General features: G+C 38.5%; 1 protein-coding gene across 4 annotated transcripts; it reads left to right on the forward strand.

The window, feature by feature from the left end:
• Window positions 1-391: 391 nt before the first annotated feature.
• Csp (Cysteine string protein) lies at window positions 392-16,510 on the forward strand. 4 transcript variants are annotated; one of them, XM_022801695.2, is made up of 7 exons: window positions 392-998; window positions 8,925-9,006; window positions 10,221-10,406; window positions 10,640-10,795; window positions 11,662-11,694; window positions 12,170-12,283; window positions 13,888-16,510. In XM_022801695.2, exons 1-7 carry the CDS (start codon window positions 973-975, stop codon window positions 14,071-14,073), a joined length of 783 nt encoding a protein of 260 aa, XP_022657430.1. In that variant the 5' UTR covers window positions 392-972; the 3' UTR covers window positions 14,074-16,510. The 4 variants fall into 4 exon arrangements, with proteins under 4 accessions (XP_022657430.1, XP_022657431.1, XP_022657433.1 ...); XM_022801696.2 differs by lacking the exon at window positions 12,170-12,283 and adding an exon at window positions 11,939-11,986 and having other exon boundaries at window positions 393-998; XM_022801698.2 differs by lacking the exon at window positions 12,170-12,283 and having other exon boundaries at window positions 395-998.
• Window positions 16,511-25,387: the final 8,877 nt, after the last annotated feature.

Genomic DNA, 25,387 nt, shown 5'->3' on the forward strand with positions numbered 1-25,387 from the left:
TCAACATTACTTCCTAAGAGGTGCGCTGTTAAAAGGCGCAACAAACATGTCCACAGAAATTGCAGTTTATCTTAAATTTAGACCTACAACTTGGAAAATTAGAAAAAACGCATACAACCACAATAATCAAAGTCCAACTTCTTTTCATCACCAGAAAACCAAAATGTATTTAGCCTACGTAAACCAGAATAGTTGTTTTCCACCGTTTCTACCTACATACACTGTACTAGATGAGCACTCACTTCGCGAGTTACGGCTCCTAGGTATCGTAAACTCGCAGCGTTACGGAGCAGACTGGAGCAAGCAAACATCAGCGCCTTGGCAGGCGCCCGCCTTTATACCCGGATGGGCCTGACAAGCAGAATCAAGCGGGCTCATCATTGTGCGCCATTGCAGTCGTCAATGGTACGGCTCCGCTGGTGCGAGGAGAGTATGTTAGGCTGCTGCTGCTGCGACCACTACAACTACGGCGGCTGCTTCGTATTGCTAAAGAACGTCAAGGAGTACTAGGGAGTGCTGTCGCAGCAGCAGGCAGAAGGGTCAACGGACACTGGCCGTCAAGACGGCAAATCAAACCAGCACTTTTCTTTTGTAAACTACTTGAGTCAGTCGGTCAGTAAGTCAGTGTGAAGTATCTGTGTGTCTATGTGTCGGTGCATTTTTGCCTCCTGTAGGTGTTTGTTGAATGCGTGACCGGCCGAGACCAGTCTAGCCTGGAGCAGCAGTAAGCAGATTGTACGTGCAGGAAGGCAAGTGTCGTTTAAGAAAGACCTGTGCCGCAAGAAGATCGAGTGCATCCGTCAGACCTGCGTAACGGCATACGGGGACGTCACAAATTGGCCGAAGGAGATCTGGCCTGTAATAGCTGTAGTAAGTGGTACCGATAGCAGTAGGTCGAGAACACGAAACTCTCTGTGTGGTTAGGAGCTCACGAGACAACAGAACACCGACACCGCCATCACTGCCGCCGGAATGGACATCGGCGGGAGAAAGCTTTCGTAAGTAACGCTTCGCCCTGTTCTCATAGGCAATTTAAGCATGTAGCTGCTATTCGATTAGGTTCGACTTACGAGACCAGCCGCATCATGATTGCACTGATACTAATTAACTCTAGACGGTGGCAGTTCGATATAATGTCAACGAAGGCCGGGCACAGTTAATCGAGACCATGTCGGCTTTCTGCTGAGAGCTGGCGTTCGGAATATTGCTCGAAGTGTGAGCCATGCAGGGAAATGTCGGGATAATAAAAAACAAACAAGGGATGGGGTCAGCAGTATATAAATGTGAGATTACATATCTGGTGAAAAAAAAAGAAAATTTCGGTGTACGTTAGCCATGCGGGAATCGTATGCACAGTCCGGTAAGCCAGCTTAAGCCGGTTGCCTAGCTTTGAATTGGAAAGGGATTCTCTGCGTAATCTAAACAAAGATGTGGCCAATAACAGCCGTTAAACCTGAGGATGTTTTAGGGTAACAAAAGAGTATAGACAACAGTCATAGTAGATTTGATAAATTACATAGCTATGCACATGTGGGTGTCATGCACTTTTTGTATTGCGACAAGCAGTGAAAACTGGCTAGTGGTCATGGTGCCTTTGTACCATAGGCATCGTCACCAGGCTAAAAACACCTAAGTCGTCACAGCATGTAAGCGAAACAACGGAGTGCACCTGCTGATATGAAACTTTTTAATGCAATTTTTAAAGGATCATCTCGCTAAAGGTTAGATGATACCGCTGTGCTAAACAATCGTTTCTGTGTCGCCTCTTCAATGTGTACTGAGGCCTTTTTTAAGATTATAGGAAACCTGATTGTCCTGATATTTATTTGTAGCTTCGACTTGCTGTATTCGATTTGAAATTTCGGCAGTACCACCTTATTCATGGTAGGCTCGACATAGGGGCATTTTCATGACCGAACATGTCGTTGAACTGTATCGCTGATGGGTAACCAGTGAAGCGGCGTTATCTTTGTTTGTCTTCTGCACTGGTCACTTGGTGCGGTTTTTTCGTAATAGACGGTTCAGAGCATATTCGTTTTAGAAGAAAGATGCGCTTTTCATTGATGGTAAAGACAAAATGACAGGACTATTATAGGACCATTTTATCGCAAAAATGCAGAAACTGATTATCTTTATTCTGCTGCTTTGACGGCATTCGTTCAACTTGGTAATATAGTAACCTTCAAATATGTCAGCAAGACCACACGCAACTTATAAAAAATCGATGTTATAATATCGGGCAGTTGTTTCCATGGTGTATGAAATTCAGCAGCTGGTAAAGTCAATGGTAACTGAGAAAGCATGTTCCAGTATCCAGTCGTTGCGTGAGGATAACTCGTTGGATATTATATATAGGCTTATTTTTTAATTCAGTACTTGCTTATTTTTTTATTATAATGTAATAAGTTATATATAATATATAACTAAGATGAACGTATATGAAAATTATATTTCGCTATTAGAGTTAATTCTGTTTATTGCTCTTTCAACAAAATTTGAACAGAACTACTCTGTGTTGTATGATTTTTGCAATAAACTAACATGTCGGTTTTAACTTTTTTGCACTTATATGGAATTAAGTGTATTTATTGTGAAACCTTGTGATGAGGCTTTATTACTACTATAATAGGAATGAAAATGAATGGGTAATAGTTTATTGCGGTAAAGTAAGGATTCGCAAAACATGTTTTTTGTTAACATCTCTCCAACTAATAACTTTAGACAGGACCTTGAATTTCGCTGATTAGCGCTAACTCCTGTCCATCCAAGTGGGTTTATCAAGTTGTCTACAAAATAGAAGGACTTCTGTTGTTGATCTTCTTAAATCAGTTATCGTTTGCCTTGTGAAAACAGGCCATACCCAGTAAATGGAGCTGACGGTCCATTGTCCTACTCTCGTCTAAGGTAAATTACCAATAGAACAGGTAAAAAGGCAGACAGGATGTCTGATTGGACGCTATAACCTGAATGAGCGAGTTATAATTTTTCAAAGCGTTGGTCATCTATACCTTTAAACGCCCAGCGCTTCTATTTGGACAGAGTTGTTTAAAGGCAATAAAAATTTCACTCTCGTGCTCGAATAAAGTGATTGACGTTCAAACTGCTTGATGCCTCAAATGTTCGTTAACTGAAAGTACGCAACCGTACTTCGCACGAATGCTAGTCATTACAAAAATGGATCAGGAACGGTAATAATAAAACGAATCCTTTATGTTAGCTTTAGATAAGATTTTGTTCGAAACAGATTTAGCGTTGGTTGTGGTAATAAATTAATAAACAAATAAACATGCGCCATCTAATCAGGTCATCACCTGTTCACTCAAACAACGAACTTATGGAACTCTTTATGAAACATCGATGTCTTGATTTATACGATCAGCGTATGACGGTAAAAACGTTGATGTGACATTATATTGAGTTAAAAAGTTTTTACATAAACAAAAGATGGTCACTTGGCGGTACACGTCAGCTATGCGCCACATAGTGCAAATCAGATCTTGCGTCGTCCATTCGCAGAAATACCCGATACAGCGACCAGTCTGTGACCATACATCGTTGATCAAATTGGTGCATAATCTTTAGTGATGTTTGGATCGTTAAAGCTGGTAACCAAAGCAGCTGGTCGTGAATTACCTCAATGAGTACGTGGCTGATCCGGATAAATTATCCTATTTAGATCAAATTGTTTAAACAATTTGTTGTCATATCTGTGCACTTAAGAATCTTCAGACTATGGTATGCTTAGTCTCAAAAATAGCTTATTAACACGTATAAATACTTGAGCACGTTACAGAAGTGGATACTTTTATGATGAACATTTTTGCTTGTTATGCCACGTGGGCAAGTTTTTTTTCTGCGGTGAGTGTTTTGGTGGGCACATATTCTACACATTTGATCCCAGAATGAAGTCGGCTTCAGACCACAGTTTTCCAGAAAGATAAAAGCCACACGTTTGGTTCGTGTGCGGGTGCATCAAGGTAAACCCTGGTTAGGTTCCGAAAAAAAAGCCCCGTGATAATGCCATTCGACGCTGTGACCATTTCTATTTAAGTTTATTACCTGGGAAATTGCCAAAAGGACGCAAATAACGGAAATTAGTCATTTCGAATATGCACGCTAATCAAAATCTTCGATTATTGCGTTTGTTGTATAGACTGCGGTTAATCTTGTTATTGTTCGAATATGTTTTCGAACAGTGTTGTTGCTCTTGTATTACATATATATACACAAAATTGTACATATTGATATACACGTTTAGCTGCAATTGTACAGACTTGATGCTATAGTCATTGATATAATGTTACTGTTTCTTTAAAACCAAAGTAATTCCCGTTCTGCATTCAGCTCGATACGGCTAAGATCACGAGTCTGAGAGCGACAAGTCGGAATTTAAACACGTTACGATTTTCAGCGAAGTTCACTGTGGTACAAAACACATTACCATCACCTTAGCTCTAATTATTAAAGTATGGAGTGGTAGAAATCATAATGCTACACTGTTCTCTAAATTAGTGTGCCGGTTCAGCGATTTGTCCTTGAAATCCAATATTCGAAATTATCTGTAGTGCTTGTTGGAATTTAGCAAATTCACCCTTAGCTTGTATTGGAACATGGCACAATTGTTCAGCCATACTTTTCTTTGTGAAGTGGACCTTTCTGAGTCGAGGGAGCACAATGAATGCTGTCATCGCATTCTGATTATATTAAAGTCGCACGAGGACGATTCTGTCAGTTTGTGTTCGAAAGTGAAAAGGAGCCTTTTATTAGTCTGAGTGAATTCACAACGTATTTGATTAGCGCGAATCAATATAGGTGGCCACGTAACTTGGCAATTTCTTATTTGTCACCAATACTATCGAAAAATAAGCATTTTGCTAAGAAATGCCGCTAATGGAGCAAGCCGATTATTGCTACTGTCTGTTTACTCTTTAAATATGAGTGAATTTTTTTAACCAGCAAAGCAAAGGCAATAAGGTCGCTATTGGGAAATCTGTTCTTGGCAGTTCGTGGAGTTTGCATAAAGTGAGAGGATCCAATCGGTATTTTTTAATGTGAGCTTCTCTACAATTGAATGTTACGCGTGTGCAGGCAATAACTTGAAGGTCAATCACAGCCTGAATGGAAGTTAAAGGTTTACTGGTCTTTTTTGAAAACAACTTTAGGCCGTGCACTCTATAAAAGTATTTTTTGAAGTACCCCTTGCATCAACTCCATAATTATTATCTTTTCCAATTCGTGGATGATCGATCATGGTGTAAGTAAACAGTTCTTCGGTGCAAGTCGCCTAGTTCTGCTTTGGAGCAAGAAGGAACCGTTGCAGTCTAGTACTGTTTGCTTTAAACAGATAATGTTCGTTTCACATACTCACAGAAACGGGTTCAGTGTGTTCTTTACACTCCGATAAAAGCTAGGGACGGTTCGCGTACGCATTATCTAATCGTGATTAGTAGTTAATGGAATGCCTTGACTAGCTTTGTAGTTATTATTTGAGTTAAATTATATTATTACAATAGAAGGTGTATTGATCCAGGCGAACTTGAAGCATACTCTGATGTGGCCCCACATGTTATTCATGTCATTCAATGGTATCGACAAATATTTAAATATAGCTTGTCAAAAGGTATTCTACACTAGTAGAATTTATCACAAGCTTATAACTTTTAATTGTTTTTATTGGAGTGAAGCTATATTGACGAAGTACGCATAGGAAATAACTTAGATCGACCTAAACCTTGGAGACACAAAAGCAAAATGCAGGTAATAGTGTACTGGTAACGTGTGTGTCAGCTAAATTTCTACTAGGTTCGAATCTGGGCGTATACCCACTTCGTTTTATGCTGGGAGCCAGCCGTCTGAAACAATGCTTAATGAATGTACCAGATGTAAAACTTTCAAGTTTCAATAATAGGTTACGTACACTATACGTGCGTGGTCAAAATGTCCATCCTAATGTCCATCCTTAGAACTGACCACTCTTTGGAAGGATTTGAGGGTGTTTCGTCGCCTTTTCAAAACAGATGTGTTTCATGTTTTGTAGCCGGTTTTACCGTCATTGAGCATTACGTCAGATGGGCGGTTGCTAGCACGAAACGAAACATGTCTACGGGTTTCGAACCGAGGTCACCTCAAAAAGTAGCTTCATGTTTAGTATGTACCCATGAAATCCTTACTCTGTCTGCAGAGTAGTACTGAACCCATTTACGTTACATATTGTTTTAGTGCTATCTAACAAATTTAAAGCGCTGAAGACCATGTTTAGAGAATTATCATCAAGGCACATAATTACAGCTTGTTTATTAAATACGGCTCAACACTTTTTCAGCCATTGGTATTCACCGAATGTTTTCTCTTAAATGGCCTCCATAATTGCGTCACGGATTATATAACGAACGTGAAACATGAATACTAATTATAATTCAGGTCATTGATAATTATAGGTTAAAGCAAACTCGGTCCGGGCAATATGATGTTGCTCGCGTTTGAGCAAAGCAAGGTCGAAGGCCTCAGTGTATTTTCTTTAGTTTAGCCGGGAGGATAAGCTGGAGTATTAGTTATTAGGTTATTGTGTTAAAAAGAAGTAATGTGTAACGCTATGATTGATACTTCTCGATTCGGCGTAGTCACGTCCGTACGAAACCGACAACTAAATATACTAGTTTTTTTTTATTAGAAGCGCAAGTATTTTTTCTTGGAACAATGAAAATAACAAGCTAATGCTGTTTCGAAATTTTTTTGCATGTAGTATGTGCCCGTGCAGATTGTCAAAATTAAATTTCGCCTGTCTGGTTTATTTCTTTATTTAACGACCACTGCGGTGTCGCTAAGGTATCGGTGGAACTGAGAGTCGGTTTTTCAAACAGATCACTTTTTTTTTTAATTAGGCGCATGTATTAAAGGTGTGCGACTTGTTTTTACCGTCGAACTTGTTAGGCTACCGTAGCAATACCACAGAGACCACAGAGAGAGAGAGAGATCGCTGAGACTTTAGACTGTCTTTGAAGAGTATGTAGTTTACAAGTAAAAGCTTCGCGGCAAAAAAATGAACAAAGTCAAGAAACACTTATTTACGCCCCTTTACCTAGGATATCACCGTCTTGATTAAAATTTTGACCATATAATTGCTAGAATTTTCAGCGACAACAGTCTATACGATGTCTCGCAGAACTCTCTGGTCAGTAAATCGAAGAGAAGGAATTTGTTAGCATGATTATTTTTTTGCGAAAATACGTTTACCTATCTGGAAACTGTTACAACTGCGATATATTAACGTCTATTCTATCACTTGTTGCATCTGCAACAATACCAAGAAATAGGAATAATTAGAATATTTTCCCAGTTGCTATATTCAGAGTCAACAGAAAGGCACCATGATGCGACGCTAACATCGGTAACTTACAAGTTTCCGCAAGTACTTATTTTCATTGCAACACTGCCGTATAAAAGTGTCAGCCGTACTTGTTTAGGTTTTTCATACTATGAAGGGCCCAAAGAATGTAATGTTAAAAACTTTTTGGGCTTTCTGAAGCCTTTGTGATAAGTTGATTGTATACAATTTTGCAAATGTAGCCATAATTAGTCAATGTAAGATTGGCTAAGCAAGATTAAGAAGTTTTCGACGAAGTTTGTTATATGTGCAAAATACGTTGATCGTAAGATAAAAATTGCAACTAATTTCGCGATACAGTGAAAAATTAATTGTTATTTTAAAAGATGCAGTCGGAAGTTTAAATGTCGCGGTAATCGATATCGATGAAAATCTGTGCACCTATAACGCTCATACGGCAACTATGACCTCCAGATAAAAATGCTTAATTTATTAAAATTTAATTAATATAACTAGTTTCTTCTTTAGCGCATAAACAAGAGTTCCAAGTAGCCGAACTGAACAAAAGTCAGTTTGCGCATTTAGTGAAAAAAAGACCGTTACTGGAAATTGAGAGTCTTATCTTTCCAGCAATACTCCAGCAAGATCCGGCGGACAATTTGATCGAAATATATGGGTTGGAAACGCAAAGTGCAGATAGAAACTACTCCAACACTTGAGAGCGCCTCACAATTGCAAAAAGTCACCAATACATGCGCACTTTGCTCCTTGTTCTTCAAAAAAATCGCACTTCATGCTACACGTAAATTCGTTTATATATTATACGCCTGCGAAAGTGACTGCATTAAGTTCACAGTGCGTATTGCTCTATATATAAGCTCTATATAGGCTTCTGTTGTGATTGATTCTGGATTGTGATTGGCCAGATCGTTGTAGTTGAAAGGTGTCTCATATATCTTATGAAGCACCCAAGCATATCAGTAGCTCGGGAGTTATTTTTCATTTATTAGAGCAGACATTTCGTCGAATAGTAATCCGGCTGCTATAGTCGACATAGATTAAATTATGGACAGACAATGATGACGAATTCAAAAGTCCTTTTCGAAAGTAACGCATTGCCTTGATGGGCTGGGAGTGACCTCTGAACGAACATCTGCTTTTCCTTTCGGGCTCAATAATTCATCACTCTCATTTAGTGTGATATTTAGTGCAATATGATTGGTAGCTATTTGATTGCTTGCATTAGATCAATTTATATCACAACCTGTTTTTCAAATGAGAACGGGCTCTTATTGATGGGAGTCTCGACCCTCGTTAGGTCGGTGACAGCGGTTATTGCAAAGAAAGAAACACAGTTAAATATTCGCTTTAGAATTAATACTAAATAATCTTCTATGGTGTGTAGAAGAATTAGCGCATCAATAACCGTGCTTCATATTATAAACGACAGTGGGTCTCAGTTGCTGGACAAGCCCAGAAGCGTTCAACAAGTGAGCCTACATTGGGCTCCATGGTCAGGTTAGCTCCTTATTACCGCCATAAAGCGAGAATTGGTTATTACAAGTATTGTGTAAATAAAAAAGCTTTTCGTACCTTTCAGTGCCACGGGAGATTCCCTTTACGAGATCCTAGGACTACCGAAAACTGCCACTCCTGAGGACATTAAACGAACTTATCGGAGAGTAAGTTTTAATCTTTAATTGTCCTCATTATTTAGTATAAGTGAGTTGAAAATGCCGTAGAGAAAAAATTACCAGGGAAATACAGTTAACATCGGAATTATTAAATTTACCTAAACACCTTTACTAGGTTATACTGTATAAGTAATATTCGCCTTTGTTTATTGTTTCTTTTTTAATGATCTTTCATCTACTGATGACCAAATATTATTTTCGACTAAAAACTTCAGTCCTTGCTTTAAATGAACATAGTCATCGTTTCGCTGAAACAATAACATTTAACATTTATCTCGAATTTTATTAAAAATTTAGACTGTAAAATACATATACAATAATATCAAAATTGGTGTTTTTTTATCTAAAGATTTCACGACACCATATTTTTTCGTCGAGTTCGTCGAGAGTTGCTTTGAAACACTATTAAAAAGTTATAAGCTTGAATAGGTTGGCTATGCAGCCGTGACCGTACGGAAAACTAATATCTTAGGGTGCTTCCATGCACTTTCGATATTGGAAGAAAAATGTGAAATAAAATAGATGTCAAATATAGTATATTGACGTATATATATAAAAGATAAAAACAGACTTTGCCTAACAAAAAAAAAACTAGTTAATTTATTAGAGGTTATTAAAATGACATAACAAGCTTTTGCAGGGCGACCAAACTTCAACCAATCACTTGATTATATTTTTTCCAATTTTTTAAGCTTTTTTGCTCGAGCTACTGAGTACATGAGGATAAAATTATTCAAAAAAAGCCGATTCGACCATCCGGCTCTAATGGCGAACATTTGTAAAATAATCATCGCTGAGTTATTACAATGGGCGAAATATCTCCTAGCTTAGATAAGTAGGTTGATCGGAGTGCTTCTTGCTATGCTTCTACGGTAATTTATGCATTCTTTAATACGAATGAGCATATATATATTGACCGTTTGTGCTTGAGATTGTGGGTAGCCTTTTGAGCCACTATAATGGCAATTATTAATCTTCCACTGGACTATACAATTTATCGGATCGTTGTTTTCACATGTAATAAAAAGTTGTTCTAAAAAAGTGCTTTAGTTAATTTCACCTTGTACATCTACAACATTGAATAACGTTTCTTTACTAGCAAAAAAAGTACGGTAAGTTCCAATTGACACTTCCGCGTTTTCCCTTAGCCCTTGTAAGTTGATTAAACTAATCTGTTTTCCTCTTATATTACGCTAATTTAGCTGGCCCTACGGTTCCATCCAGATAAGAACCCTGGAGACCCGGAGGCCGCAGACAAATTTAAGGACATCAATCGAGCTAACGCTATCCTCAGCGACCTATCCAAGAGAAATATTTATGATAACTATGGTTCTGTTGGACTGTATATCGCCGAACAACTTGGAGAGGAGCACGTAAACACATACTTTGTAAGTAGCGAACATCTTTGTTCAGTCTGCGCAGCTCTTGATCACCTTACATTAGTTATAAGCGGTATTCAATTTTGGAAGGATAAAATTAATTATGCACTTAGAGTACATAGCTTAAGAGGTGTATTTAGCTGAAACAGGTACTATATATGCTAGCTCAATGGCTGACTAAATATAGAAAGTAAATAAATGGACGTTTTCTGCCGATTGATACGTCATTCGATTTATTTCAGGCGCTTACGTCAGGCTGGGCAAAGGCGATCTTTATATTCTGCGGTATTATCACCGGTTGTTATTGCGGCTGCTGCTGTTTCTGCTGCTGCTTTAACTTTTGCTGTGGCAGATGCAAACCAAAACCACCCCCCGATGCAGACTATTCCAACCTTAACGTAAGTTTTGTAGAGAAACAGCGTCATGCTGCGACCCACTCTCTTTAAAAAACTACTTGGAAATTTAGCATTAATTATAATAATAATAATAATAAAAGTAACTTTCCAAAGCAGCCTAGAAGAATTTTTTTAATATATTTAAGCCATCCATTGTTCATATCGAAGTTCGTAAATGTCTTCCTCAGATTTATATAGATAGATGTATGATGATTATTAATTACTAATAACGATAAAATGGAACTAGTAACAATGATAATCAGAAGAAACACAGGAATCAGTAAATTACCGTATAATAGATGTTTTTAATAATTGATAATAATAGATGTGATTAATTCCATTCAAAAATTTTTGAGGGACGCATACGCGCACACATACCCTCGCCGTTTTTCCTGCATCTCAGCCTTATTAGTCAGTAGCTACTTTGCAATTGTTTCAACGTTCATTTGTGACGCATAATACGCCTAACACGTAATCCCCTGGTAACCCCCGCCCAGTGTCCCGCTGTGTAAATAATGCCGATTCAAAGCCTCAGTGAGATAAAATTGAATAAAATTCCACCTAACGCCACACGTAGGGAAGAACGTAGAGATTTGATTACTGCACGCACCACAGACTGCCCTTAGCGGTAGAATAACGCTAACTAGGAATGGTTAATTTCTTTCTAAAATTATGAAGGGCTGTGTTACAGACCTATCGCAAGCGTCTCAAATGGGGTCAATCCACATATCATTGTGTTGCATTTATTGTTAACGAAAGCCTGTTAGAGTGTGCGGTGAAACGTGGTGACAGTACTGGGAGTTGAATATTGTGGCTCTCATCGTATATGGTAGTTGCATGACAGCCCTGTTTGCATTTGGTGCTTCTAGGTTGATGGACGTGACAGCGGGGAAGGGGCAAAGGTAAAATCAGCGAGCTTCCTACCATTCGAAGATAATTACGCATTATTAGATGTGTTGTCGAATGATGATCTTTTTTGTTTGTTTTTATATTCACATCAGTACTGTCTTTATCACAAATACTTGATGAGCAGACGGCAAAGAAGGTAAGCAATAATCGAAAATCATTTGATGTTGTAACCTAATGCTTAAAATTTTAATATGACTTTTCCCACCTATCGTTTACAATCACTTTTCATGTGCGCAGTGCATGATACCATGGAAAATAATTAAAGCTGCTGATAGCCAACTAAAGGTAATAGCTTAAAAGTATTTTTCGTATTTACTTGCTGACTGCACAACTAACTCACCTTACAACTGATTACGCGCATGAACGGTTTTCTGTGTTCCGTCATGCTGTGGGTTGCGGGATATATGGCATGCGTGCTATTCACCAACACATTTGATTGTGACAATTGGATCCGGCCGGCGTTCATAGGTTTATACGAATGAGCCAAAGGAATGGACTCCACTCTTTGGTGGGTTGCCTGACCAGCACGAAAGTGATTCCGAGGACAGGCAGCCGGTGCTCCCCAAAGTTCGCAAGTTCCAGGCAAGAGGATCCGCGGGTGTAGTTTAGGCACAACCTGGATACCGCATGCACGCCGCTAGCCTTTCTCTGCTTGTCCTATCGCCTCACTTCGTAATTAGCGTCACAATGTTTCTCTGTTTTATGCATGCTTGGTGCATGCTTCTACATTTTATTAAGTCATATATATATATGTGTTATATGTGATGCATGCAAACCGTTTGTAGCAAAGTAGTTACCTTTCACTTTTTTTCACTTTAGGTTACCTGTATGTGACCTAGAATAGTTGCAAAAATTGCGTCCAAGCAAAAATGTCTTAAAATTAGGAATTTTTTACTGTTGCCTATTATACGTGTGATATACCTATTATATTCTTAATAAACAGACAGCTGAATGCACAATTTAGTAAATAAAAATCCGTTTATATATTTTGATTAATGTTTCAAATACAACATTGGCTAAAAACAGTAGAGTTTTGAAAAATACACTATACTATGTATACACTGTGGTGCTTCGTTTAATTTGGGACACGCTTTAGCGAGCTGTTTACCGTAATGGGCAGGCCTTAATTTGCTATCATTGGTATTGGAACAAAGTCAATTCAGTCTAGAATACATTATAGAAAAAGGTTTGGCTACAGGATATGGGCGTAGGTCAATTATTGCCTAAAATCTACACACCGACAAACTACACATAGAGCTCATAAACTTTCTTGATTATTTCAAATCGACAGCCTGCGTTGTTACCGGTTTCTATACGGCTTGCGAAAAATCCCAGAAAAACTTCCGCGAGACGATGCTGAAGATCTACGCAAAAAAAGGGACTCTAAGAAGCCTGAATCTTATTTCTAAAGCAGACGCAAAAATGCATGTCTAATGATATGGGTATATCGATTAGCTGTTCTTTGGAAACGTACATATCCCATATCTCAACGAGGTTTTTGGATCACGTCTCATCTCATGAATCTAGTCTTCGATTGTTCTTTAATGAAAAAAAACGATTCCTGATGCAAATGTTAGCAGGAGAAAGGACCGTTGGTCTCTATACGCACTTTGTTTCGTGCTGGAAAAAGTCAGTCGTCTGAGCAATGTTAATAGCAGTATCCGATATAAAACAAAAACCTGTTTGGTTCATCACCACTCCAGGGATGTTTCAATCTTGGTTAGAAGCAGTAACCTGACAGCCTAGACTGAAATATACGACGTATAGCATCACTCAGCGATACTTTAAATTTAGACGTACTAATGTTGTGTTATGATTATTGTGGAAAGGATATTTAAAAATTCAGAAAAAAATGTTGAAAATATAATAAGTATGCGATTTAAATCTCGAGTCGAAGCCGCACGTTGAATACAGAAGTCCTTGAGCGACATCCCTATCGTTGCATATAAAATATTTTACGCAAATATCTGTTCCATTTAAATGCAGTCAGTGACGTGAAGTCTGTCCTAATTTAGAAAAAGCACCCGGCACATAGTATTGACGCATCGCTTATGAATTAGGTTGTCATATATATATATATATATATATATATATATGTTTATCGTAGATTTGTGCTCGTTCTTTTTGTATATTAATTCCGCGAATTTTATTTTGTCTTTTCTTTGGTTTTCCGCTACACATTACAGGAAGACCTCGGTGAAGATCCAGTCACCGCTCAGCCGGGCATGGGTGCCGATCAAGGTGGCGGTGGGGGCACGTTCGCAATGCCAGCGCCCGCTCAGACGGCAAATAACCCGTTTGCTATGCCCCCTCCCTCAGAGACGACCAACTTGAACAGTCAAGGCGGCCAGCCAAACTACATGGGCAACTAGGACCAGTAGACAGCGCTGTTCTTGAAGGCAAATGACGCTGATAGGGGAACAAAAAACGATATCTGATTGTGGTATAATGAATACATATAGAGTAGGCACAATAGACGAAAGGGTGGAAGACATGCCAAAGGTCTCAGTTGCCCTCTCAAAACAACAACAGCAACAGCAGCAGCAGACGACAGACAGACAAACAAACAAACAAAAACCGGCGCGCATCTAACGGAAACTGCGAAGAGCACATGGAACGAACGTTAGCTGCATATAAGGAGGTAGCAGCCTCTCGCAGCATTAACAAATGGGCGTAGGCTATTCTGGACAGTTCCGAATTGAGAGGATACACGCTGTCGCCGATCGTCTCTCTCAATCTGCAATTCTGAAAAACGCCAAAACGTCCATGTTTTTACTCCTACGGTATATACACCCATACATAATATACGAATACATCGCCATACTAACGGTTCGACTAGAATTGAACGACTGGTGTCGTGTCCGGACACGAAATACGACCGTAGTGATAAAATGTGGAGCTTTGCAAGAAAGAACGCATGAAAACTGCGATCGACAAATTAGGTGCGTGAAAATCGGCACGAACATAACAAAGATAGTGAGGGACGGGACCGGCATCAATTGACTAACAGATCAAGCCTGTTCAAGACAGATAGCCAGACGTCGGCGATAATACATAAAGAGAATTCAGTTGTGATGGTAAACTAGAAAAGCGAAAGAATAACCGAGAAGCGAAAAATAGGAGTGACTGAGAGTATCTTGTGTACTTCTGCAGGAAATAGAGAAAGAAAATTATAGAGAAAAAAAAGCAAACCAAACAGCGAGACAGAACTGAAAGGATTAATATAGGTAGGTAATTCACGAGAGCTCGAAAACGCGGAAAATAGAATGGAACAGAACACAACACAAAACTTGATAAACTAAACTTTCAAGAATACACACACGCACGTACACTTACACATATATACCTGCGACACGATCCAACGCACTGTCCATGTATCGGAGAGGAAGTAACAAGATGTGTTTTATGGACTGACACACCTTCGTGTTTGATGTCTACGCCCCTATGACTTCCAACACTCGAACTGTAGAACGGTATAATCTTTGTTACTAGATATAGCAACAACCAGCACAACTACGTTGTGCCTGTATACCAAAACTAGTAACACAATCACCAGTATTCTGCATGAGAGAATCCCGTTTATTCGTCGCCTAAACCTTCTCTTGATTTCGATCTGTTTTCATTTGAACAACCACACATCAAACTTCTAACAAAGAAAGCAGACATGCGATTGTTATAAGCAATAGGTGCACTTACGTGCGTCAAATAGTAGCCTAAAAATCAACCTCTCTTCATGTTGATAACCTAGTTGAGTCTAGCAAAACAAAGGACACACAAAATGCATAGGTTGAATGATGTGCGTCCTCTACTCTATGGAACGAGCATTCTACTCCGTTGTCGAGTTATACGCATACCATGAAAACATGTTTGCCTTTTTGCCTACTTGCAAATGTTTTCGTTATCTCTTGACAGTGTAAAGAGACGACTTGTTTGAAAGAGGACATGCAAATTCTATACAGAAATGACAGGACCATTGCGTCATGTTGAGTTCCGCCAAGTTGTTTATTGTAATATTATTATTATCAATATTCGTATCCTTGTTGGCCTTCCGTTTACCGTACGCGAGTGGGTTTTGAGCTTGGAGAAATTATATATATATATATATATATAATTCTCGATATATTAGTGATTTTATAAAATGCTTTTGATAACAATAATGATGAAAAGAACATAATAGTTACTATTATTATTATTATTATACCTTCTCTATTGTTAGAAAAAATTATTTTTTTTAAACGAACTCCTTGGAAAACAAGAAAACTTAACCTAGAGTGAAAATTAAGACAAAGGTAGAGATAAACTGTAAAGATTAGAACTTGATTGCATACGTGAGTGTGTGTTTGGGTGTGCCTGCGTACGTGTGTGTGTGTGTATGTGTGCCTGTGGGTGTGAATCTGTGAGAATGCGAAAGTTCCGATGAGTGCAAAATCGTACTGAGATGGTGTAAACATACATGGAGTAAAGCGGGAGGTACTCTTACAGCAAATAATAATAACAAAAGTAATAATGTTATTGGTAATAACGAAGACATAACGGTGACGAGGCAGACGTCCCCTAAGTTGCCTGGCGTGTAGTTTTGGGAAAAATGATTTTTACTATGAATTATCAAATGCCATCTACCTTCAACAAAGGGTCATTAAAGTAAGACGCCAAACACGTAGATCTGTGGTAGTCAATGCAACAATAAGGGCTGCTACCAGACCAACTGAATAATAATGGAACAAAACTACAATAACCCCTTGAAAATTGTGAAAAATAAGGGTTCAAATAAAATCAACCAAACCTTCATCGGCGGGTTTGATTACGCAATTATTACGTTTTATTATGTTAATCATTTTATTCATTTCATTCTAGTTGTAGATTTTGTTTCCAATTTGAATTAATTTTTACATAATTTCGTACTTTAGCTTGGATTGTTTATCACGGTTCGATCTCTGTGTGCATTTGGTTCAATGTCTGTTTTCAATTCTGAGCACCTTGTGTATTTGAACGATCGAAAATATACCTTGTATGTTCGTACACTAATTATCGCAGTTCAGGTGCTCGCGCATAAGTGCTTGCTTTTTATCAAGCCTTTTTACGTTCCTAGAATACAACATTTGAAAAAAATCCGCTCAAGGCATTCACATAGACCGCTGTGAATTGGTGTCACCGAAGTTGGAGGTGCCGATCGAATTGCTTGTATCCATTACCCCAATCCCTCGCTATCCATGCAGTTCCTCCTGGCCACCCAACCCTTTGTTTTCTGCTTATAGTAGAAGGCAATGCGACGTCTAATCTTGGCGCTGTTATGTACATAATGTGCACGTACTTATGGTCGACGAAAGATGACGTTCATGTTGACCCATGTTAACTATTGTCGTCGGGTGATACGAAGGTATGACCCCGTCTGTGATGACGATGTCGTTTCAGCTAGTAACCTTTGTGTGGTTGTTTTGTCTTTCCTCACACCGCCTCATAATCAATATATATATGAATTTCCCACAATAATTTTTGCAACAAACGAACAGAGATAGCTCGGAAGTCTTTTGGCAGGATCGCCGAGGATAGCGTTGGCCGCCGATACTTACGTTCCGCTTGAGCTGGCTGCGATGCATCTATCTAAGGACCACCCAGCAGACCTTCGTTGTGCCTCTGCCACAGCGAAAGCGAAGTAGAAGAGGTCACTTGACATGCAAAGGGAAAGTCATAACTGCAACACTGGTGACCAACACGATACGGGATTGCTTTCTGTTGCTCTGCTTGCCTCGTTTACATACAGAACAAAAGACATAATGCTAATGCAAACGCAGTTTCTAGAGCTGAAACAGCTAGAACTAGATTAACGCGGTAGTCGCTAGTTTCATGGAAGCAGCACACACGAAATGCTATTACACAGTGGTAACAAAAACAGCAAAAAGGTCCTAGTGGCGTGGTGGCAAGTTTTGTCAACTATACGAAAGCTGCAGGGTCTAGAAGATCGTTTGACAAGGGGTGACATGCACCCTTGAAGAAGTCATCCTCAAAAAGTGCTCCGAAACAGTCGAGTCACTTATGACTCAAAAGATCAACAACGGCAACGGAGCCTCAGTAAATTCAAGACACTGTAAACATTACAATGACACTAAAACTACGAATCGACGTTCTACGCGAACCTATCTTTTACGAATGACGGGTGGCACCACAAGGTTATGGAATGAGGGTGCACGAGACGAAGCTGCAGTGACGAACAGTAAGGAATCATGTATTAGAAAATATAACGTGTATAGAAGCGAGAAGCTGAAATCGATATATTGAGTTGTCTAAAAAGTATTGACGGTTTTTAAGAGAGAATAAAAGTAAATATTTGGTTAAATATTATTAATACACTAAGTATGTGCCATCCATACCCCGCCATTGATCGGTGGCCTTCTACCTCTCTGTGTTTCTGGGCAAAAAATTGTGTCAAACGTTTTTTGCAATCTTCGCAGAATTTTTAATGATGTTCATTAAGAGTTCTGCGAAGATCGGAACAGTCTGATGGTACAAGATCTGGGCCGGACGGCGAACGCATTAATCTTTCTTATTTAAATTCTGTCAATTTTTGTTGGGTAGCTAAAGATGTGTGTCTGGCATATGTATCTGGCACTGCCACGGTAGAAGACGAGGCCCTTTCTGCTCACTAGTTCCAACCCACTTTTTTTCGTTCACATATTATAGTATTGGTAGGTGTTGTGGTAGTAGAAATCTGATGTACTCATTTTGCTAGCTGAGATTAGCTCGTAATGCACGATTCATTTCCAGTTGCGCAGATACTAATAGGATCATTATCTTTGATGTCAGTCCGAAGACTGTGGAGCTTCTTAGCTTAACCATGATTTGTTAGCACACGATTATCTTATGTAATCTACTTTTCTTCGACTCTAGCAATTGTTTTAAAAATGTCTTAACTTTGTTGCGTTTCTGTTGAGTTTCGTGTTTGGAAATAGCCGAATAAATTATTTTGCGTCGATTCGTATAACGTCTTCCTTTAATAAACTTCCTTCAGATTGTTTAAGACCAACTGGTGGTGGATCTTTGGTTCTTTGGCAAGTTCACGGCTACTCGCGCGTCAATCTTACTTAACTTCCGCAATAATTTTTGCAGGATCAGCCGATTACTACGTAAAAAAATAACGCAATTTATGGGCCTCGGCACTATCTGTTGTTTTGTTGTAATAAAATTGTAAAATGTAGCAAATTTTTGTAAAAAAACGCTCTTCAAGGCACTCTATTTTAGATTTGAATAAAGGTATGGAAACCATTGTGTAGTATCTTTACTGCTGTCATATCTCAGCTTTCAAACGACATTAACGTGCAACTTTGAATTTATAGAGCTAAAAAAAATCGTCACTGCATTTTCGATCATCCAATATATTGTAGGCCACCGTTTTGGCTCCTTCACTAAGAAAAGGTGTGCTTCAAAAATCGTATCCACAAATCATGGCAATCGATAAAACACGATAAACTGGTATCCATCATGTTGGTGGTGATTAGTAATGAAGTCATCCGTAGATCTCACTGTCGACTTCAATTGTTACCCCCCGCGCACAGTGCAGGAGACTGCGGGCTTTTACTACTATACAATACAACTAGAGAGGTGATAACACGAGCCACCACTGCAATAGCAGGCTCCTATCGGAGATAAACAGACGGACAGAAAGAAAGATAACACCTGATTAATACATTATTGACAAATAATATTACGATTAGAACATCATTACTATATGCAGTATATAATATGAAAATATACGAAGATACACAATATTGATGACGGCGGTGATTGCAAGAACATGCTGGTGGTATATGCGTATTGTTATATTATTATTATTTACTACACAATATATGGAGAGAATATGGAAAATACGTAGCTAGTTAAGAAGGCGAGATAAATAGGTAAAAAAAGAGCTCTAGCTGGTTATTACGATGAATCAAAAAAAGACCTTAATGCGTGGTAAGCGGTGCGCGCACAAATTAGACCCTCTCTTTGTTGATTGGTGGATTGGAGAGGCCAGCACGGAGAAACACCAACCTAACTACAATTACAACCAATATAAAAAACCGCTTGACATCCAAAAATACTAGCCGGCTAAAACTAAGGGCATCAAGCAGACGGATAATGAGAACGGGGAGTACCATGAACGCTATAATACAGGACAAAGCTTCACTCATTCAAAGCTGAACTCGAATGCTTGCAAGGTATGTATGTGTCTCTCTATGGAATGAAGGTTTAATCTCGACATAATTCACTTTTGACCATATCGCAGGCGAGTCATCAGTCTGTAACGTGGACGCCTTTTATTCGCGTCTACCCTTACGCGTCTAATAGAGGCTATTTATATGTGCGACAATGTAACGATCTCGTCCTTCCAAACTGATCATAACATCTTCTCGCGCACTAAAGCAGCAGCGTTAGTTTGCGAAAAAAATAGAACACGCCATTTTAATGAGTTCATTTCATTACAGCAGGGGCACTCTGCCTGAACAAGCACAATTGTTTTACAACTCCTTTCGGGGATCAATTTTGTGAAAAGAGTATATAATGTTTTGTCGGCAATGTGGTCCAGCGCACGATGACATGTGGCGTAGCGAAGTAAGAGTGTGGCGTTTGTCTATGCTTAGTCAATCTTTTACGAGTTCTGGAAATAGGTCAAGAAAAAATAGCATTGACGTCCTGGCGCATCGCAGGGCTCGATGTGGACCCTGTGCCAACAGGCTAGAAGGGCAGTAAAATAGCACCTCCGTCTGGCTTCTTCACAAACGACTGTTGTTGTCTTAGCTTTGGTTCGTTGGATTTATTCATTGAGGAGAAAGATGAAAACGAAGAATATATACACAACATATACAGAACACAAATAAAGTAATAAGATAGTTTTACAATAATGATAACGAGAGTAGTACTACAAAAAACAACGACAAAAAAGAATATGGAAATATTTGTTGAAATTAATAACAGTTAGCTAATTTAGTGTTTCATTAAAATTGACAACTTGTATTCACGAAAATGAATCAAAAGAAAGAAAGAGGAAAGACGTTTGCGAAATTGTGGCAGATTTTCAGGAATCTATCTTTCAGGAAATAATGATACATTATAAAGTTTATATAATAGAAAAAAAAAGCCGTGTAGCCTAAGGAACGACCCTTTTAAGATAAAGTAAGAAACAAAATATGATTAATAAAGGGACAATGCAACATGGAAGGACAAGCACAGAAAACAAATTTAGATACAGAACTGAACTTAGAGAAAACAATAATGCTGACGAAAGACCGCAGCGAATGACACAGACAAAAAAACTAATGTCGATGCTCGGACGAAATGACTAGTCTTGTGTACATATCCTCGGTTGACGATCACCTCGAGTGCTTAATAAATTGCTCCTATCATCACAGTGGTTTACCTGCCCTATTAAACATCAGTCAGCGTCTTCACTGACTAGGTGCGATCAAATCGCATCTAAAGCCGCATTTTTTGTAATTTTTTTTATTTACTCAAATGATCGCCTTGTTTCTGGAAAATCACGTTTCTGGAAGAAGTCCAATAGAAGTACGACCTATTGAGATTTGGTTGTTTTTTTTGATTGATTTTTAAGTAAGCGTTCATATGTTTGGGACATATTATGTTGTTAGTTTTCTTAGGTTTCGGCCTATCGATGTAAATTTTCGACTGATAGGAACTTCGCGAAAATATAGCCAGGTCTTATAGCTGACCATTACACTTAGAAAGTCAAGCAGTTAAAAGAAATAGATACTAAGTTGATAAAATAATTTTTTTAATCTGCCAAAATTGGAAAGCTAGATAATGTAGCAAAAGTACTTTTTAATTGTATTTTACACGTTTACATCGAAAATGATTATGCATTCTATAAATAATAACTGTTTGAAACGGACGGATGCCTCGATTGATACTACTGGTGCCTACGGTTATTTAATAACAACTAATATATTCCATCTAAAATTATAACGTACCAACAAGATAAAGATAGCTATTCTTGTCAGCATGCAAATGGATTTATTTAACAATAATTTATAAGCTTATTGCGGTAGGGTCGAGCCTTCAAAAAGGGTGCTCGTACGCCTCTCAGTGGCATCAATGCTTGTGCTCAGAAGATCTTGGACCTGGCTGCATGAGTTGTTATAGCAGTTTTCTTCGTTTCCCAGTGAAAAAAAAAAAAAATGGTTTCACGCTTCCGTCTAATGAAGCTATTCAAATGATTTTTGTGCTAGTTTTGATACAAGCGGAGCGAATTGCCATCGCAGTAACATCCGCGTTCTGAATATCGTACTGCAGCATCTGGAACCTACAGCGACAAGACCATATCAACGTAACATAGAACCTTTTCTTGCAACACATTGTTTTTAGACATATGTAAATGAATTGCTATATTTCGATAGGTTAGCATTTTCTAGTTACCTAGACTCGCTAGGGTAAAAAAAAACTGTTTCTTGGGTATGTTTTCACAAAAGCGACCTCTTTTCCTCTTGAGTCTGAAGTAATGGAATTGCCTCGTAACACCTTGGTGGAGTATTCCACTTTTATTAATCTAATTAAAAACGCGTATGAATGGATTAGTGAGTCCTATTGTCTAGCGAATTCACAGTCAAGGAAACGGGTTTGAATTAAAAGGTGAAAAAGAAGACTCTGCTGATCACAATTCTAGTCTGAATTTGTGGAGAAGCATAAAACGTACAGCACGTAAGTGATTCGATAAGCACCACTAATCTTGTTTTTCGTTTATTCAACAAAATACATACGGCCGCACGTTTAGAAAAAAGTAGAGTTGTATGATTCATATTTTTTTAACATATTTAAAGGATTCAGGCAAGGAATCTGATTAAGGTAGTACATCCGTCAAAACATAACGCAGATATCCCAGTTCAACTTTTGCTCATCTTTTATGTGTAAGACCATCTAAACAAAGGTATTTGATTCGCATATGCTATTCTTGGAGGTGATGTTTATTTAATTTAACCATAATCCATTACAATTACATGTTTAACACGATATTGATCGAATCTTTTGGTCTTATTCTTGGAATGCGATTATTTGATTTCTATAATATATGACATGTACCTACGAACAGTCTGTTATATTAATGCCATACACGGTCGATTTGGGATAACCTATGAAGTTCCGGCATGGCAGGGGGGGAGTACGTTCAGCGCGAGGAGATCGAATAACAGCTGATCTCGGCTCAACTTCAAAAACGGCGTAGATTCGTTTACATTCTCTTTGGACGGACTTTCGTCTACTGGTATATGTTTTAGACAAACATATTTGTAAAAGAACCAAGTCGAAAAAAGTAAGATTTCGTCGGACCGCCCTATATGTATACGTACACATAATAACAGAGTAAATATGTGCAGGCCTGATTCGGACGAGCATACGTAACATGAACCGTCGTCGGGACAATGTGAAGATGTTTTTCAACTTTTTATGTCATCCACTCTTGGAGATTTCCTTCCAATGTACACTTTAGTTTTTCCTGTTAGGAGCTTTCATACCTCAACGATGACTAGCATTGACAGCTGCGGTTCGCTACGCGCTGACGTTGTATTACGTCTTGTTACTCCTTTGAAACATTTGTGCGCAACTTTCTCTTGACAGTTTAGACAACAAGCGGTTGACTGTTAGAGAATTTTTATTTTAACGCTGCTGATACAGGGACTGGAGTTCGCTGTGTCATATGCTTGTAACAAGGGCACGCTAATACTACTTCTATATTTGTATAATATCATATTAATGTAGCAGTATATTATAGATGTATTACAGGGAATATTGTTACAGTGATGAATGTCTAAAGTGCAATTGACCAGCGCCTAACAATCGTATACATGTAATTGATAACTTGTCTTATTTGTTGAAAATGTAGCACGAGTATTTGCACTTCTCTGTAGTTGAACATTTTCGTTCTTTCCAGATTCAATGCTAATGGATCTACTGACCAAGTAGAGTCATGAATTTACCAACCGCCGTCAAACTTTCTTTTTGATTAGAACTTGTCGTCCTACGTGACATTCGAAATTTGAAAAACAAGGCTTTTAATTATTCGGAACGAGAAGTGCAAGCAAAAGTTTTTACCTATTAGTACATATATTTGTTTGTTTACGATATCTGAAACTGAGAAGGACCAGCAGCGTTTTATAGGACAAACGTCAGGTGTCATACTTCGATTGTCGCTATGAGTCTGCGCCCATTTTTTCCCGTATGTCCTGTTGGGTATAAACACCGAAAAACGATAGCATTATTAAGTTTAAAGAAAAGCGAAATTGAAGTTATGTAGAACGGCCAGGCCTGTAACCGACAGGCATTTATTAATTTTGCATTCAAAGCCCACGCTTACTGTTATTAATAACTATTCTTTTGTGGTTATGTAACGTCGTAGAAATTAGTAGTGGTGTACCGTGCGTGATAACCATCAATAAAACCGGATCACCAAATAGTAACCGAAAGACAGTTAAATGTCGAAGAGGTCGAGCAAAACTTGTCTTCCTGATAGTGCAGTGGTAACGTGTTTGTCTACACGCCTTTGTCATGGTCGGAGCCAAAACAGTGCCCAGTACGGTAAACTGGATTTAGTATTTTGGATTACACTCTGAAATCGTAGATACAAACTGTGCTTATATTTCTTGTGTCAAATAGCCAGCAGCAGTGTATTTGAAGGACCGTTGAGATGAGGGATCACGCAACTTAATACGTTACAAATGATATGTTCACTAACAAATTTTGAGAAAGAAGGTTTTAGAATGGAATCTAGAAAAGATTTAAGAAGAAAAACATTTCAGCTACAGAAATGCACAAACATACGTGTTAAAGAAAATGGTTGGATAAGATAGCCAGACGCTTTCAACATGCACCACTTAAATATACTCTACTATATGTCCAAAGCATAGTATTGGTGTAATGCTTTTCCGTACAAATGTGTTAAAATCGCTCTCCTTTACTACCATTTGCATGTTTCTGCTACTTCGATAAGCGGCAACTAAAGACTCTTCAGTTGTCGAGAAATTGTTTCAGCCTGTCAAGCAATATATACATATATATACATACTTGTTATAATAATAATATACATAAAAAGTACACATTTTTGTTGTTATTGTAAGCAAGCTTTATTGTTCCGAGTTTTCGGGAAAATCGTCGTTCTGTTCGGCTGACGGACCACGTTACTGCCACTCAAATCCAAACTCCGTATCCATAATATCAAAGGTCTAATAAATACATCACGTTGTGTATGTATCTATCATTACTAGGAATAAAAAGATTTGATATTCTGGATTGCGAAGATCAAGTTTTACCCCCTGGCTAGATACTCTGTGTACCACATTAATGTCTCATCCTGTTCACAAAAAGCCCGCAAGGAAAAAATGTCATAAAAAACTGACAATTCGTTTTTCGTCACTGTTCATTTGCTTTTGAAGTGTGCCCATGTTTTTGGCACACGTTTTGGTCGCTGTGTCTCATACTATTACTTTTCGCTATCACCATAAGCAGATTTGCGTGTTTCAATCAGTGTTGAAACAATCAACAATTCAACTTTACAGTGTTTCACCGTCTCATCGGAAAAATATTTGAGGTGTGGGGCGCCACGCCAAGGCCAAGGCTGACCCATCAATCACAAGGACCACTTGGCGTAAATAGCTATGTTTGTCCGTTGCACAAACAAAAAAATATATCCTTCAAAGAAGAAGAGCG

Source organism: Varroa destructor, unplaced genomic scaffold, assembly GCF_002443255.2.
Source record: "Varroa destructor unplaced genomic scaffold, Vdes_3.0 BEIS01000004.1, whole genome shotgun sequence".
In the NCBI taxonomy this organism is placed as follows: Eukaryota; Metazoa; Arthropoda; class Arachnida; order Mesostigmata; family Varroidae; genus Varroa; species Varroa destructor.

What these genes read in the sequence shown, in the direction of transcription:
- Csp (XM_022801695.2), top strand. Translation starts at nt 973, where the DNA reads ATGGACATCGGCGGGAGAAAGCTTTC. An exon ending in AGCACGTAAACACATACTTT is followed by an intron (nt 10,407 to 10,639) that starts GTAAGTAGCGAA and finishes GATTTATTTCAG; the next exon opens with GCGCTTACGTCAGGCTGGGC. An exon ending in CAGACTATTCCAACCTTAAC is followed by an intron (nt 10,796 to 11,661) that starts GTAAGTTTTGTA and finishes TGGTGCTTCTAG; the next exon opens with GTTGATGGACGTGACAGCGG.